This window comes from Malania oleifera, chromosome 4 (genome assembly GCF_029873635.1).
Source record: "Malania oleifera isolate guangnan ecotype guangnan chromosome 4, ASM2987363v1, whole genome shotgun sequence".
NCBI classification, from domain to species: Eukaryota; Viridiplantae; Streptophyta; class Magnoliopsida; order Santalales; family Ximeniaceae; genus Malania; species Malania oleifera.
In genome coordinates, this window is record NC_080420.1 from 51,907,001 (window position 1) to 51,921,514 (window position 14,514).

General features: G+C 34.8%; 1 protein-coding gene across 1 annotated transcript; it reads right to left on the bottom strand.

The window, feature by feature from the left end:
* Positions 1-4,370: 4,370 nt before the first annotated feature.
* LOC131153803 (uncharacterized) lies at positions 4,371-4,859 on the bottom strand. The gene has a single exon (XM_058106260.1). The coding sequence runs from the start codon at positions 4,857-4,859 to the stop codon at positions 4,371-4,373; it is 489 nt and encodes a 162-aa protein (XP_057962243.1).
* Positions 4,860-14,514: the final 9,655 nt, after the last annotated feature.

The window sequence follows — 14,514 nt, forward strand, 5'->3', positions numbered from 1 at the left end:
CTGTAAACAACGAACGAGAATATTTTTACAAACCATGTATTGAAAAGTCTGGAAAGTAGTAACACAAGGTGACTATGTTCCTTCTAAGATTGTAGATAACAAGGAAATCCCTAAAGAATACACTGACATGAGTGAGAAGAATGTGAAACTACTGCAAATAAACTCATATGCAATGAATGGCTTATATTGTGTGCTAGACACCAATGAGTTTAACATGATAATGGGATGTAAATCTGCAAAGGAAATTTGGGACAAATTAGAAGTAACCTATGAGGGGACTGTAGATGTTAGGGATAGTAGAATCGACATGCTCATTAGTGAGTACGAGGCCTTTAGGATGAACCCAAAGGAATCTATAACTAGTATGTACACTAGGTTCACTCACATAATTAACTCGAATGCACTAAGGAAGAATTACTCTACATATGAAATGATTAGAAAAATCCTTAGAGGTCTTCCTCCTATATGGGAACCCAAGGCCACTGCCATAACTGAAGGTAGGAACTTAAAGAACACTTCCCTAGATGAACTTATATGGTTGCTTCTCAAGTTTGAGATGACTATAAATGAAAGGACAACTAAATTTAGCAAACATAAGAAATCCATTTCACTCAAAGTTTCAAAAGAAAGCTCAAGTGATGAAGAGGATGATGATGACTCAACATTGTTTACTAGATGACTAGGCAAATTCTTTAAAAAGAATAAAATATCTGATAGAAAATTCAGAGGAACAAAAATAGACAAAGGTGAATCAAGTAAGAAAGAAACTAAAGCTGAACCCTCAACTTGATTGTCCACAACTTAAGAAAGATGCTAAGAAGAAAAAGAAGAAAGTAATGAAAGCCACTACATGGGATGATTCCAACTTAAGCAACTCGGAAAGCGACTCAAGTGATCAAGAATGAGCCAACCTTTGCTTCATTGTGAGAGATGTTGAGGTAAACTCTTCCTTAAGCTTATTTATAGAATCTAATGATGAACCCGGTAATGACTCATGTGAAAGCATGCCATCTTATAATGAAATAAAAACACATTTGTTTTCACTACATAAGAGGTTCATTAAGGTGTCCAAAAGAAACATCACATTAAAAAGACAAAATGAAATGTTTATGAACCAACTAGAGTAATCTAAATCAGTTGAAAAAGAAAAGGATTTGGCTATTGCTAAACTTGACAGTAAAATCAACCAGATGACCAAAGAACAAGTAAGGTTACAAGCAAATTGTAAAGATATAAAAGATTCATAAATACTCAGTCTTGAAAGTAAAATATAGGACCAATCTAAAATAATTTACAATTTAACAAGAGGAAAGGAAAACTTTGATAAACTGGTTGGATCACAAAGAACGTCTTTAGATAAAGAAGACATAGGATTAAATGGAATTGAAAACAAGAAGAAAAGAACCTCTATATGGAGTACTTTGTAAAAGCTTAAAAATACAATGCTAGAACATCCTAAACTAATGCATATGAGCACACCACATGTTTTCTATGTAAGGAGAAGGGACACATAAAATTTGAATGTCCATTTAAGAGAAAAAATGTTAAAACCAAAAAGCTGTGGAGAGTAAAAAATACAACAAAAACAAACCCAAAAGGACCTAAGAAGATTTTGGTACCTAAAGTAACATCTTAAATCCGTGTTTTAGTTATGTTTTAAGTCCCATCAAAAGACAAATGGTACTTGGATAGTGGATGCTCAAGGCATAATACTGGAGATAAGTCTAAGTTCACATCGTTGACACTAAAGGAAGGTGGACATGTCACTTTCAGAGATAATGCTAAAGTTAGAATTATTGGCATTGGAAAAATCGGTAAGGAACCCTCCTTGATAATTGATAATGTATTATTTTTTGAGATTTAAAGCATTATCTACTTAGCATTAATCAACTAAGTGATAAGGGTTTTGACATAACATTTAAAAAGGACAAATGCATAGTTGATGAACATACCGAAAAGCATGAAATATTGTTTATTACAAACTGGGTTGAGAACATATACTGTATAAATTTTGAAAACCTGTTATCTAAATAGGTTAGATGTTTCACGACTTTAAATGAAGCCAGTTGTGAAAACTAAGATGTAGCTCCAAGTTGGGGGGGGGGGGGGTGAACTGGGTTATCAAAATTTCTTTTAAATCCTTTAAAGAATTCTTAACCTTTTATAATTATTTTAAAGATTTCTTGACTTCTTCAATCACACAAAGGCTTAAGTCTTTTATTCAATCCACAGTCACAACACAAATAAACAATCAATCAACTACTTAATCCAATCAACCACAATATAAGTAACCAATCAATATATGCTTTGCAATTCTTTTAGCAATGCTTAGCTTGACTGTTTGCAGCCCTGTGTATATGAATATGTAAGCCCTGTAGAGAATGCAATTTTCCTTCCAATTGATAACCAAAATAACATCCAATCACTCTTTCCAAAATTAGAATTCAAATAAACCTTCAATTAATAGGTTTTGGGTTGTTAACCAAACAACGTACTCCCTTACAGTTTCCGCAAAATATTAATTAACCAACGTACTCCCTTTCGGTTTTTGCAAGCCCAAGAAAAAATTAAGCTTTGGTTTATTTAATTTCCAATACACATTGTTTTTATGATTGAGAGAATTACAACATCCACGACTTATTCCCAGCCTACGTCCTCGCATTAGGAAAACCACCTAAGGATTCCACTATACCTGTTCCTTTCTGGGTGAAACGAAATAATTACAAATAACCTTTTTTTCAGGAAGAGAAACCTCTCCAAGCTATAGTCCACGCTTGGTCCAATGATCCAAATTAATCTTGAATCATCAAAGAACCACTAAACAGAAGTAAGAATCTGAGTACAAAAACAATCTCAAAACATAGCAAATATGTACAAGTTAGAGCACTTGATATACTTCAAAGCAAATACTAAATAGAAAATACAAAGCTCAAGGTTTAGATGTCACCGAAGGTTCTTTCTTATAGATAGAGAAAACTTAGTTGTAAAATCAGAACCAAGGCTTTTGATCAATCAAAAATTTCATAGAGTTCTCCTAGCACGAGTGTAAGTACGTATGGATTTAGGAGAATATGAACGTAGAATGCTTTGTATTGCTTGAGCATATATTTTCATTGAGCAAGGGAGGTATTTACTCTTTTGTGGAAGAGTTTCCTTATTTACCAAGTTGACATGGAGTGTTTGGTCAATTTCACCAAAAGATTTGAAATCCTAGAATTAATTTTGAAAAACTTCCCGTTTAGTTTGAATTTCAAAATCTTTGTGCAGTCAATCGGCTGACTCACTCAACTAGGTCAGATTTTGTGTAGGTCAGTCGGCTGGACAGACGACTGACAGTGTTCTGTCTATCAAAAAATTATTTCAATAAATAGTTAGTTGGTTGACTAAATTTAGTTGAAAAATGATCAGTAGACTAGACAGACTAGGGTGTGAGTCGGCTGACTAATCCTAGTTCAAATTTGTTAGTCGGCTAGACAAGCCATTCTTTTTCAAATATTTCCATTTTTCATTTTTAAACTCTTATTTAAAAAAAAAAACTCAAATACAACTTTTTCAAAATCATTTTCAAGGGTTTGTTTAAGAGATGGTCTCTAAGTTTTTTGATCCTAAAGAGCTTGATATATCTAAATAGTATTGGATTGAAGTACTAACAAATATCTTTCTAAGCATGAACTCATTTAGCTTTAAGTCTTTAAGTCTCTTGAGGTTCAGCTTTACTTCAAGTCCCACTTAGCCTTTAAGCTCTTCATTTTTCTTTTATTGCTTTAATATTTTGAGAAGCTTTCTTTAATTTCCAACCTACTTCCATGATCATGAGTGTGGTTTTACTTAATCCTAAAATAAAGTCACCTAACACACATGTTAAAATATCCTTCATTTATTATCATCAAAAAAAGATTGAAAAACTTTGTTAGGCCAACAATCTCCCTCTTTTTGATGATGACAAATGTGGAGCAAAGATGAATGTTTCTTTGAAAAAGCTCCCCTCACTATAAGAATTTTTTCAATAAGTTAAGCATGTAACATCAAATACATATAGTCAATTTGCTCAAAGTCAAAATTTAGTATGCAAATAATGTACTTAACATGACTCATCATAAGCTCAAACATAGCATTTAAATATACTTAACATACTATTTCATGTCATGACATTTTTACTTTCTAAATACATACTTAACTACTTAAAATGACATCTTTGCTTTTCCCAATTTCTCCCCCTTTGGACATCATTCAAAACAAGGGGAAAGACGTAGGTCATACTAAGCAATACAAGCAAAGCAACCAAAGAAAGTGTTTTATCATAAAAAATACCAAATTACAGTCAAAAAATTACATGATTCAGGTTTTGAAGGACAAGAATAGTAAAAACATCAGCTTTCATCAGTAGGATGATCATCTGCTACTTCTTCATTCCGTTCGTCTTCCTCTTCATATCTTTCTTCTTCATATGAGTCCTCTTCTTCTTCTTCTTCTTCTTCTTCTTCTTCTTCTTCTGAATCGTGCTCTTCTTTCATGCCTTCCTTATCATTATCCTCACTTCCTCCCTTGGAATCCTCATCATCACTCCCATCATCACTGGTAGGAGCTAAACTGATATCCATAGGATCATCAGTATAAGAGGAACTAGCTAAATTTTTCTTAATATGGCTCAAACGTTCATCAAGTGAGGAGTAATTTGCCTGAAGGGAAGAAAAGTTGGATTGGAGAGAATGAAACCCAGTTTGCATGGTTTGACTGAAAGTGTTGAATTGTTGATGGAACGGATTAAACCATGTGGGAGTAGCAGTAACAGGGGGTTGTCGTACTTGACTTCCACTTCCCTTTAGAATCCAACCATCCTCATACTTCTCATAACCCATTAATTTGAGAGTTGTGGAATTGAAAATTTCATAATGGGTGCATTTCACAAAGAGATTAGAAGCCGAACATACTTGGAGTTTTGCAAAAAGTTGGTTTAAAATTCCTCCATAGGGAAGGGTGACTCATCGTGCTTCCACCCGAGATATCATCCATTGAAGGATAAGACTTGGTAAGTCTAGTTTCTTGCCCTTGAACAAGCACCAGAGAACAAAGCAGTCTACATAGGAGATATACACGTGTGATCCAGCTCAAGGAAGTATATTATATGTGATAATTTTTTGTAGAATCTGAGCTTGAAGATTCAAATGTTTGTAGAGCCGAGGATTGTCAAATGAAACAGGCTTGGTGTCCAATATCAAGGGAAGGAATTCTTCTTAAGTGAAACCCTATTCTAAAACCCAAGAGGTACTAAAAGGAGAACATTCAAAATCTCCTTTGGTGATTTTAAAGATTTTTGCGAGGGATTCGGAAGTGAGAGAGATGGATTTGCCCATCACCTTGGTAGAAAGTCGGTGTTCTTCCTTAACAATATTTGCGTAGAAAATTTTTACGAGGTTAGGAAAATGTCCCTTGGCTTGATACACAATGAAAATTTTCCATCATAGTGTCTTGAATAAGGGAATGATATGACAAAAATCATATGTGAAAAATGAAACATCAAGGATTTTACTTCTTAGCGTGTGGGGCTATGAGCCATAGCTCGATCGAAGAATCTTCAGTGTGTTGAGATGAGGTGGAGGGTTTCTTACTTCCTACAAACTTGATCCTCAACATTTTGGAACTTTTCTATGAAAAAACTAAGGTGGTTTTGACAAGGTAGTGTTAGATTTTTGTAAATGGAAAACAAGATTTTGGTGATTTTTGGAAGAGGAGGACTGGGGAATGGGAGAGAAAGAGAGCATAGGAGAGACTAAACCCTAATTTAGATGGCTAACCACTCAAATGACTCAGGTTTTTATAAATGAGTCTCGGGTTTTTCCATTAGTCACTCGACTAACCTGAGGGTCAGTTGGCTGACTAGTTTGTGTTTCAGAAAAAAATAGCTCTGTCAGTCGGCTGGGTCTTGGGTCAAGCGGCTGACTTTAACACTCTTCTCATGCATTTGTTTAGTCAGTCGGCTGACTATTGATCTTTTCATAAATTATGATTCTTTACACAATGTAGTAGACCAAGCTTTCTTCTAATTATTATGAATCAGTCTTCTGAGAGAGGTTTAGTGAAGATATCAGCCAATGGATCATTTGTATTGATGAACTCAAAAGTTATATCATCTTTTTTAACACGATCTCTTAAAAAATGATGTCTTATGTCAATGTGCTTGGTTCTTGAGTGTGAAATGGGATTTTTAGATATGTTTATGGCACTCGTGTTGTCACACTTAATTGGTATAGTTGTGTATTTAAAATTAAAATCTCTTAATTGCTGTTTCTTATATAGTGTTTGTGCACAACAACTCCCGGCTACTACATATTCAGCCTCAGCAGTTGACAAGGCCACAAAATTTTGTTTCTTTGAAAACCAAGATACTAATGATCTTCCTAAAAAGTGACATGTGCCACTGGTGCTCTTTCTATCAATTTTTCATCTGGCATAATTTGCATTTGAATAGCTAATTATTTCAAAGTCGGTGTCTTTTGGATACCATAGTCCTAGTTCAATTGTGCCTAATAAGTATCATAGAATTCTTTTTACAGGAACTTGATGAGATTCCTTAGGTGCTGAATGAAAATGTGCACACATACACACACTAAACATTATGTTGGGTTTATTGGCTGTTAAATATAGTAAACTTCCAATGATGCCTCTATAATACTTTATATCTATAGGTTTTCTTTTCTCATCTTTATCTAGATTGATGGAGGTACTTATAGGGGTTCCTATAGGTTTACTATTTTCCATATCGAAATTTTTGATCATTTCTTTTATGTATTTGGATTGACTTATAAAAGTCTCATTCTTTGCTTGTTTAATTTGTAGTCCAAGAAAATAGTTTAATTCTCCTATCATGCTTATTTCAAATTATTCTTGCATACATTTTGGAAATTCTTTACATAGATGTTCATTAGTAGCATCAAATATTATATCATCTACGTAGATTTGAATTAAAAGTGTGTCATCTTTCTTGGTTTTAATGAACAAGATACTATCAAATTTTCCTTTTGAAAATCCCTTCTCTATTAAAAATCCACTAAGTCTTTCATACCAAGCCCTAGGGGCTTGCTTTAACCCATACAAAGCCATCTTTAGTTTAAACACATAATCATGATTTTCTTTATCTTCAAATCCGGGGGGTTGTTCAACATATACCTCTTCATTAATTTACCCATTTAAGAAAGCACTTTTAACATCTCTTTGGTATAGCCTAAATTCTTTGTAAAAGGCATAAGCTAATAGCATGCTTATAGTTTCCATTCTAGCTACAGGGGCAAAGGTTTCATCGTAGTCTATCCCTTCCTCTTGGTTATATCCTTTAGCTACAAGTCTAGCTTTATTCCTAATGACTATGCCATTTTCATCCTTTTTATTTCTAAATACCCATTTAGTTCCAATGATCGAGTGATTTCTAGGTTTGGGTACTAATTGCCATACTTTACTCTTTTCAAATTGATTTAATTCTTCTTGCATAGCAATTATCCAAGAGTCATCTTTAAGGGCTTCTTTAACATTCTTAGGTTCATCTTGAGATTGGAATGCTTAGTGATTACATAGATTCTTTAAAGAAGATCTAGTAGTTACACCTCTAGATGGTTCACCTATAATTTGATCTTGAGGGTGATTTCTTACATACTTCCACTGTAATGACCTCAAATATTAAAACAATTTTTTTTTTAAAAAAACACACATGAACTACTCTGATACCCCTGCTATGAAATCTAATGCCTTAGAAGGGCATTGGGGTATTCCTATATACAATAAACATACCTATGCAGCGGAAACATAAATCATACAACCATATATACCATATAATAACAGAATTCAATATTTCCAGACCATAGTTATGTTTTACATCTCTCTTTAATACCATCTATCCCAAAATACAATACTCTGTACAAAATTTGCCCTATCAACAGAGCAACCAAGTAATCACTCCGTCAACAAGCCAGATCTGCTTGCCTAGCTGGCTCACCTAAAAAATGTTAAAGTAATGGGGTGAGACGATGCTCAGTAAGTGGAAATATGCTATTATTAGTGTGTGGCGGCTAAGTTGCATATGATTTTAATAACATATGAACTGCATGAAATGATAAGTCTGTAAAACATATCTTACATTTATCGCAGTTTAGAGTATAACTACATCGTTTGAATTTTCTACTTTTCATACATGCTAATATCACACTATATTTATCAAATACTGTAAAATTGTATACATATACATAACTGTACTTTTTCCATGGAACTCCGTATGTCATGATTTGACCCTTATGATAGGGTTCAGTGGCCCGTAGGTGGGACTTAACGCTGGTTGGCCCTCTAGGTAAGTCACTATACTCTACACAACCTCACCCCAGCCAAACTGCAGCCACTCCTAGTCGCGGAATTGGATTGCTACCGCATCAAACCGGCCCCCTCTACTAAGCAAACTGGGGAGCTGCATCCACTCCGAGCACGGTTTGACGGTACCCGCACACTATATGAGATATGTGGTTGCACACTATCTGTATTAACAAGGGTACCGTGCTCTATTATTTGTTTCTGTATCTGTAATATTTCACAGGGATCTTATACCATATATATAATACTATATTCTTTCTACTGTTTTTATCATGTTTCCAAAATAACCATAACACTACATTCTGTACTGTAAATACTGTAATATCTGAATAATATAACTATAGCATCAGGATGCTATATCTGTATATCTGACTGTATAATCTGTCTGTATAGTCTGTCTCTATAATTTGTATGTTAGGGTATTAGGAAACATGGCATTCTATAAATACTGTATATACTGATCTGAATAAAACTCTCATATACTAATCTGAATATAACTGTAATATACTGATCTTAATAAAAACTATAATATATTGATCTAAATAAATATCTGTGTACATCAGTCTATATCTATATATACTATATAACATGATATGCTGGAAAAAACTATATAAGTTCTATATCAGATAAATATCTACTCTGGCCATAGGAACACTAAAAACTCTCATTCTGTAAAAAATGGATAATGAATTGGTATATATATATATATATAAAATCTTTAATAACATTGTTAAAACTCCTAGCATAGCATATTTCCTTTACCTAGTTTCTGAAAAGTTCTTACTGTACTCTGACTCTACACCCGCAGGATTCTCCATTCAACACCCTGAAAATCACATCTTCTAAAATATCATTATTTCTTTGTATACTGTATTTCTTGTAACTGTGGGAAAGAAAAATATTGAATAAAATGCCTTACCTTGAAATTGGGATGGAATTCAAACCACTATCACCAATGATCCACTATGGTAGATTTGTAGAGAACTTCCTAGGAGCATCGTGGTGGCCTCAGATCATTGATCCGATGAGAAACGAGGCTAGAATCGAATAGAGAAGGGGAGAGGGCCATTTTAGAGAGAGAGAGAGAGAGAGAGAGAGTGTGTGTGTTTCTTGTGCCAAAATATGAGGATAAATCTAGGTTTTAGATATTTATAACCCCAGATTTATCGATGAGACATGTCATCTCGTCGATAAGTCACTGAAGAAAGTTCGTTGACGAACCTGTATCCCTCTTCAATGAATTTCAAACTACCAAATTGCCCCTCTCAGTATCTTCTCGTTGACGAGATATATCCTCATCGACGAGGCCCTCATATGTTCTCGTTGATGAATCCCTTGTGTTCGTCAACAAGAACCTGTTTAATTCTCTGAGTTATGACATTCTCCCCTCCTTATAAAATTTCTTCCACGAAATTTGCTATATGTGTTGAACACCATCTACTAAGGAAAATAGTCTACTTATTTTATTACTTACCCTCACTTATGGTGGAGGAATACCATGGTCACATTCAAGGTCCTAGGAGATTACAAGAATAAAAGAAAATATCCCCCAAAACCAAAATATTACCTATCCTATAATCTAAAGAAAATGTAACTATACATTCATTACTCCATACTAAACAATATAAAATGATTATTCTTAAACTTTACAAACCACTACTAGATCTCAATAAAAAAATTCGAATATTTCTGTTTAATTTCATCGTCAAGTTCTCATGAAGCTTCCTCTATAGCATGCTTTTTCCACAAGACTTTTACTAGCTAAATTTCTTTGGTGCGCAACACTTGTGTCTTCTTGTCCACAATCTGCATTGGTGCTTCTTCACAAGCTAATGAATCTTTAAGTTCGATTTCTGCATAATTGATAATGTGGGATGGGTTTGGGATGTATTTCCTCAGCATGAAAACATGGAATACGTCATGTATCCCGGCCAAAGCCGGTGGGAGAGCAAGCCTATAGGCTACTGACCTCACTTTCTCTAGTATCTCAAAAGGGCCAATAAACCTAGGGCTTAGCTTGCCCTTCTTCCCAAATCTCATAACCCCTCTTTGAGGAGCCACCTTCAAGAATACTCAATCCCTCGCATCGAACTCAAATTCTTGGTGATGTGTGACTGCATAGCTTTTTTGCCGACTCTGCGCGGTGCTAATTCTTTTTTTAATCAGTTGGACCTTATCAAATGACTGTTGTATTATTTTTGGACCCAAAACTTGCCTCTCACCTACCTCATCCTAGAAAAGAGGAGAACGACACCTTCTACCATAGAGTGCTTCGTAAAGTGTCATGCCAATGCTAGCTTGATAGCTGCTGTTGTAAGCAAACTCAACTAGTAGCATTAACTTGGTCCAATGTATGAATTATTTTTTCAGTCTAACCTTCTGTCTAGGGGTGGAAAGCTGTGCTGAATGCCAGCAGTGTACCCATAGGCTCCTGAAAACTTTTCCAAAATCATGAAGTAAATTGAGGATCTCGGTCTAAAACTATGGATACTGGTGCACCATGGACACGAACTATTTCCTAAACATATATTTCTTCCAACCTGACCATGGAGTAATCGACTTTAATCGGGATGAAATGAGCGGTCTTCGTCAGAGGATCAACAACCACCCAAATTGCATTCAATCCCTATCGCACTCATGGTAACCCAGTAATGAAGTCCATATAGACATGATCCCACTTCCACTCTGGGATGAATAGTGGCTGCAACTGTCCTGCTGGTCTCTGGTGCTTAGCTTTAACCTACTAACACGTCAAACATTGCTATACAAATTTGGCTATTTCCCTCTTTATTCCCCTCCACCAGAAATACTCTTGCAGATCTCTATACATTTTAGTACTGCCAGGGTGAACTGTGTATATTGATCTGTGAGCTTCCTCTAAAATCATTCTTTTAATATCATCATCAGCAGACACATATAGTCTAGTGCGAAATCTCTGAGTTTCATTATCAGAGATACTAAAGTCCTCTCCCTGACCATCCCGCACTTTAGCCATTACCTCTACTAATATTGTGTCATCGCTGCTAGTACTGGTCCTACTGATTTCCTACTCAGAGCATTTGCTACCATGTTTTCTTTCCCTGGGTGACAATTAATAGTACAGTCATAGTCTTTAAAAAGTTCTAACCACCTTCTTTACCTCATATTCAGATCTTTAAGGGTAAAGAAATACATTAGACTTTTATGATCCGTGAAGATTTCGTACTTCCCACCATACAGATAATGCTTCCAGATCTTGAGAGCGTACACCACTACAGTTAATTCCAAATCGTGCACAAGGTAGTTTTTCTGGTATTCTTTAAGCTTTCTAGAAGCATACGCGATAACCCTGCCATGCTGTATTAATACACATCCAAAACCCTTCAACAATGCATCACTATATATTACAAACCCGTCCTCCCCTGATGGAATAGCTAATACACGAGCTGAAACCAATCACCGCTTAACTCTTGAAAACTCTGCTCATAATCATCAATCCAATTGAACTTCACATTTTCATCGTAAGTCGTGCTAATGGACTTGACAACTTAGAGAAACCATCCACAAAGCGTCGCTAATAGCCTGCCAATCCTAGAAAACTCCTGACCTCTTAGACATTTCCTGGCCTTTCCCAACTTACCACTGCCTCTACATGCTCGGATGAATTGATACACCTACTTCAGAGATCACATAGCCGAGAAAAGAAACCTGCCTTAACTAAAACTCACATTTCTTGAATTTTTCATACAATTTTCTTTCCTTCAATATCTGCAATTGAAATTAGGATAGCTTCCCAAGAGGGGGGTGAATTGGAATTTTAAAAATTTTATTTTCAATTTAATAATTCTGAGTTATAACAATAAATAAAATTCAAACACAATCACAAAATTAATTCAAATCAATTGCAACTAAGATAAAATAACCAATCAATGCTTCTTGTAACAATAGCCCTGTAGTAATTTGTAAAGCTTGCAGAATTTGCATAAGCCCTATTGTTAAAATTCACAAACACACTTCTTCCCAATGTTCAACTTTTAAATAAACTTTCAGTTTAATAAGTTAAGTATGATCAACCAACATAGTCCCTTTCGGTTTCCGCAACCAATGTTGATCAAACCAAAACAAATTATCTTCCGGTCTATTTAACAGCCAAAAAATCAGAATTAAGAGATTTATAAAGCATCCACGTAATTTGTAAATTTTGCTGAAAGTAAAGAGTAGGGAAGAAATAGAGAAAGATAGGGTTTTATGAGTTCGGCTTCAACACAGCCTACGTCCTCGCCCCTTGGCAAAACCAACAAAGGATTCACTATCACCGTTCCTTTACTAGGCGGAACAATACCGATTACAACACTCCTTGGTTAAGGCTAAAGCCCGCCTTCTCCAAATAATATTCCCTTGTTTGGTCCAATGATTCAACACTCGAACAGTCTATCAATCTACTACAAAGATTTGAAACAAGACGTACAAGAATTTGCTCCTCAAAGAGTTGATTAGTACATATCAAAAACTATGTACATCAATAAAATTCACAATACGAAATTCAGATTGAAGCTCTAGAGATTTTTCACCATGGGATTCTTTTAATGGATGAAAGAATTAACAATTGTGGCTTAATATCAATAAGAAAATTAGCAAGACTTCAGTAACTTTGTGGAAGTTTGTGAGCAACAAAGAGCTTTGAGAGAGAGTTTTATTGCAAAATTGATCTCTTGGTGTACAAATCAATGTAACTTGAGGGTATTTATAGATGTAGAAAGGTATCTAGCTTGTCCCCCAAGTTTACGTGGAGTAGGGTCTATGTATTATACTAATTTGGGCTTCAAGTAATTGAAATTTCAAAAATATATCCATTGAGTAATTTGAAATTTGCCACAAGCCAAACGACTGTGTGGTCTTTTGTAGTCGGCTGTCCATGCATTTCAAATACAAATTTCACAAAAAGTAAGCTGGCAGTCGTCTGTCATGGGGGAGACAAATGTCTATCACTAAACAACCAAGTTTTTTAAAACAAACAGAAAGGTGCTAGATGACTGACAAAACACACCCAGTCGTCTCATTTGTCACTGACAATCGTATGTTAAGTACTTGACAGTCATCTGTCAAGCTTCTGTCTACTTAATTTAAGTTCTTTAATATGCCAGATGATTGTCCATTGATAGTTAGTCATCTGTCAACTAGTTGTTTCTCATTTCAAGGTATTTTTGATTTCTCTCCTCTTTGTTTATTTAGACTTAGAATCTTAATTGGTTTTTCTTTGAAAAATAAGTTCCAAGACTTAAAACTAAGGTCTCTAAGTCTCTTTGCCTAATGAGCTTCAAAATGAAAAATCATACTTGAATCATATTTGGAGTACTTACAAAGCTTGTTCTAGAAACTGAAATGAAACTTCTTTGCTTTAAGTTCTTTTTAGCACTAATCTTTGATCTTTCAATTTTCTTTAAGCTTTCATTATGGATCACTTTCTTTTATGTAAGGCCTTCCATGTTCCTTGATCCTTGTGAGCTTTCAAGATATGGAATTTGAAGTTTGAGTTTTCGGAATTTTCTTTTTTATTACTGAAATCATCTTTGCCTGAGATAGTATCACTTGGAAACAAATTAGATAGCCTTACTTTGTTATCATCAAAATCAAGAGTTGTAAGCCTAACCAGGCCAATAATCTCCCCCTTTTTGATGATGACAAATAAGGAGCAAAGATACAAAAATACTGCCCCTTTCATTAAGCATAATTTTAGAAAGAAAGTATTATTACATTAAAGCTCAATTTTAGATTTATCATAGAAGCATAGAAATACATATAAACATAGTTTCAAAAAACTAGAAACATAATATTTTGCGCACACACATACTCCCCCTTTTGAAATCAACAAAAAGGCATAATACAACCATAAGCAGAGCATATATAATATTCAAAACTACAAAAAATTCAAACATCATAAAAAAACTTCAGTTAAGCATGAGAAGTTGTATCACTATCTATAGCCACTCCTTTCCCTTTAGATTTCTGTGATCTTTCTTCTTCTTCTTCTTCTTCTTCTTCTTCTTCTTCTTCTTCTTTAGCTTCAATAGAGTCCTCATCTGATTTGACCTAGGAACCTTCATCTGATGATTTTTGTGAGCCATTATCATTTTCATCACTCTCTTTATCAGAATCAGAATCATGAGGTGCTGAACTAGTGAC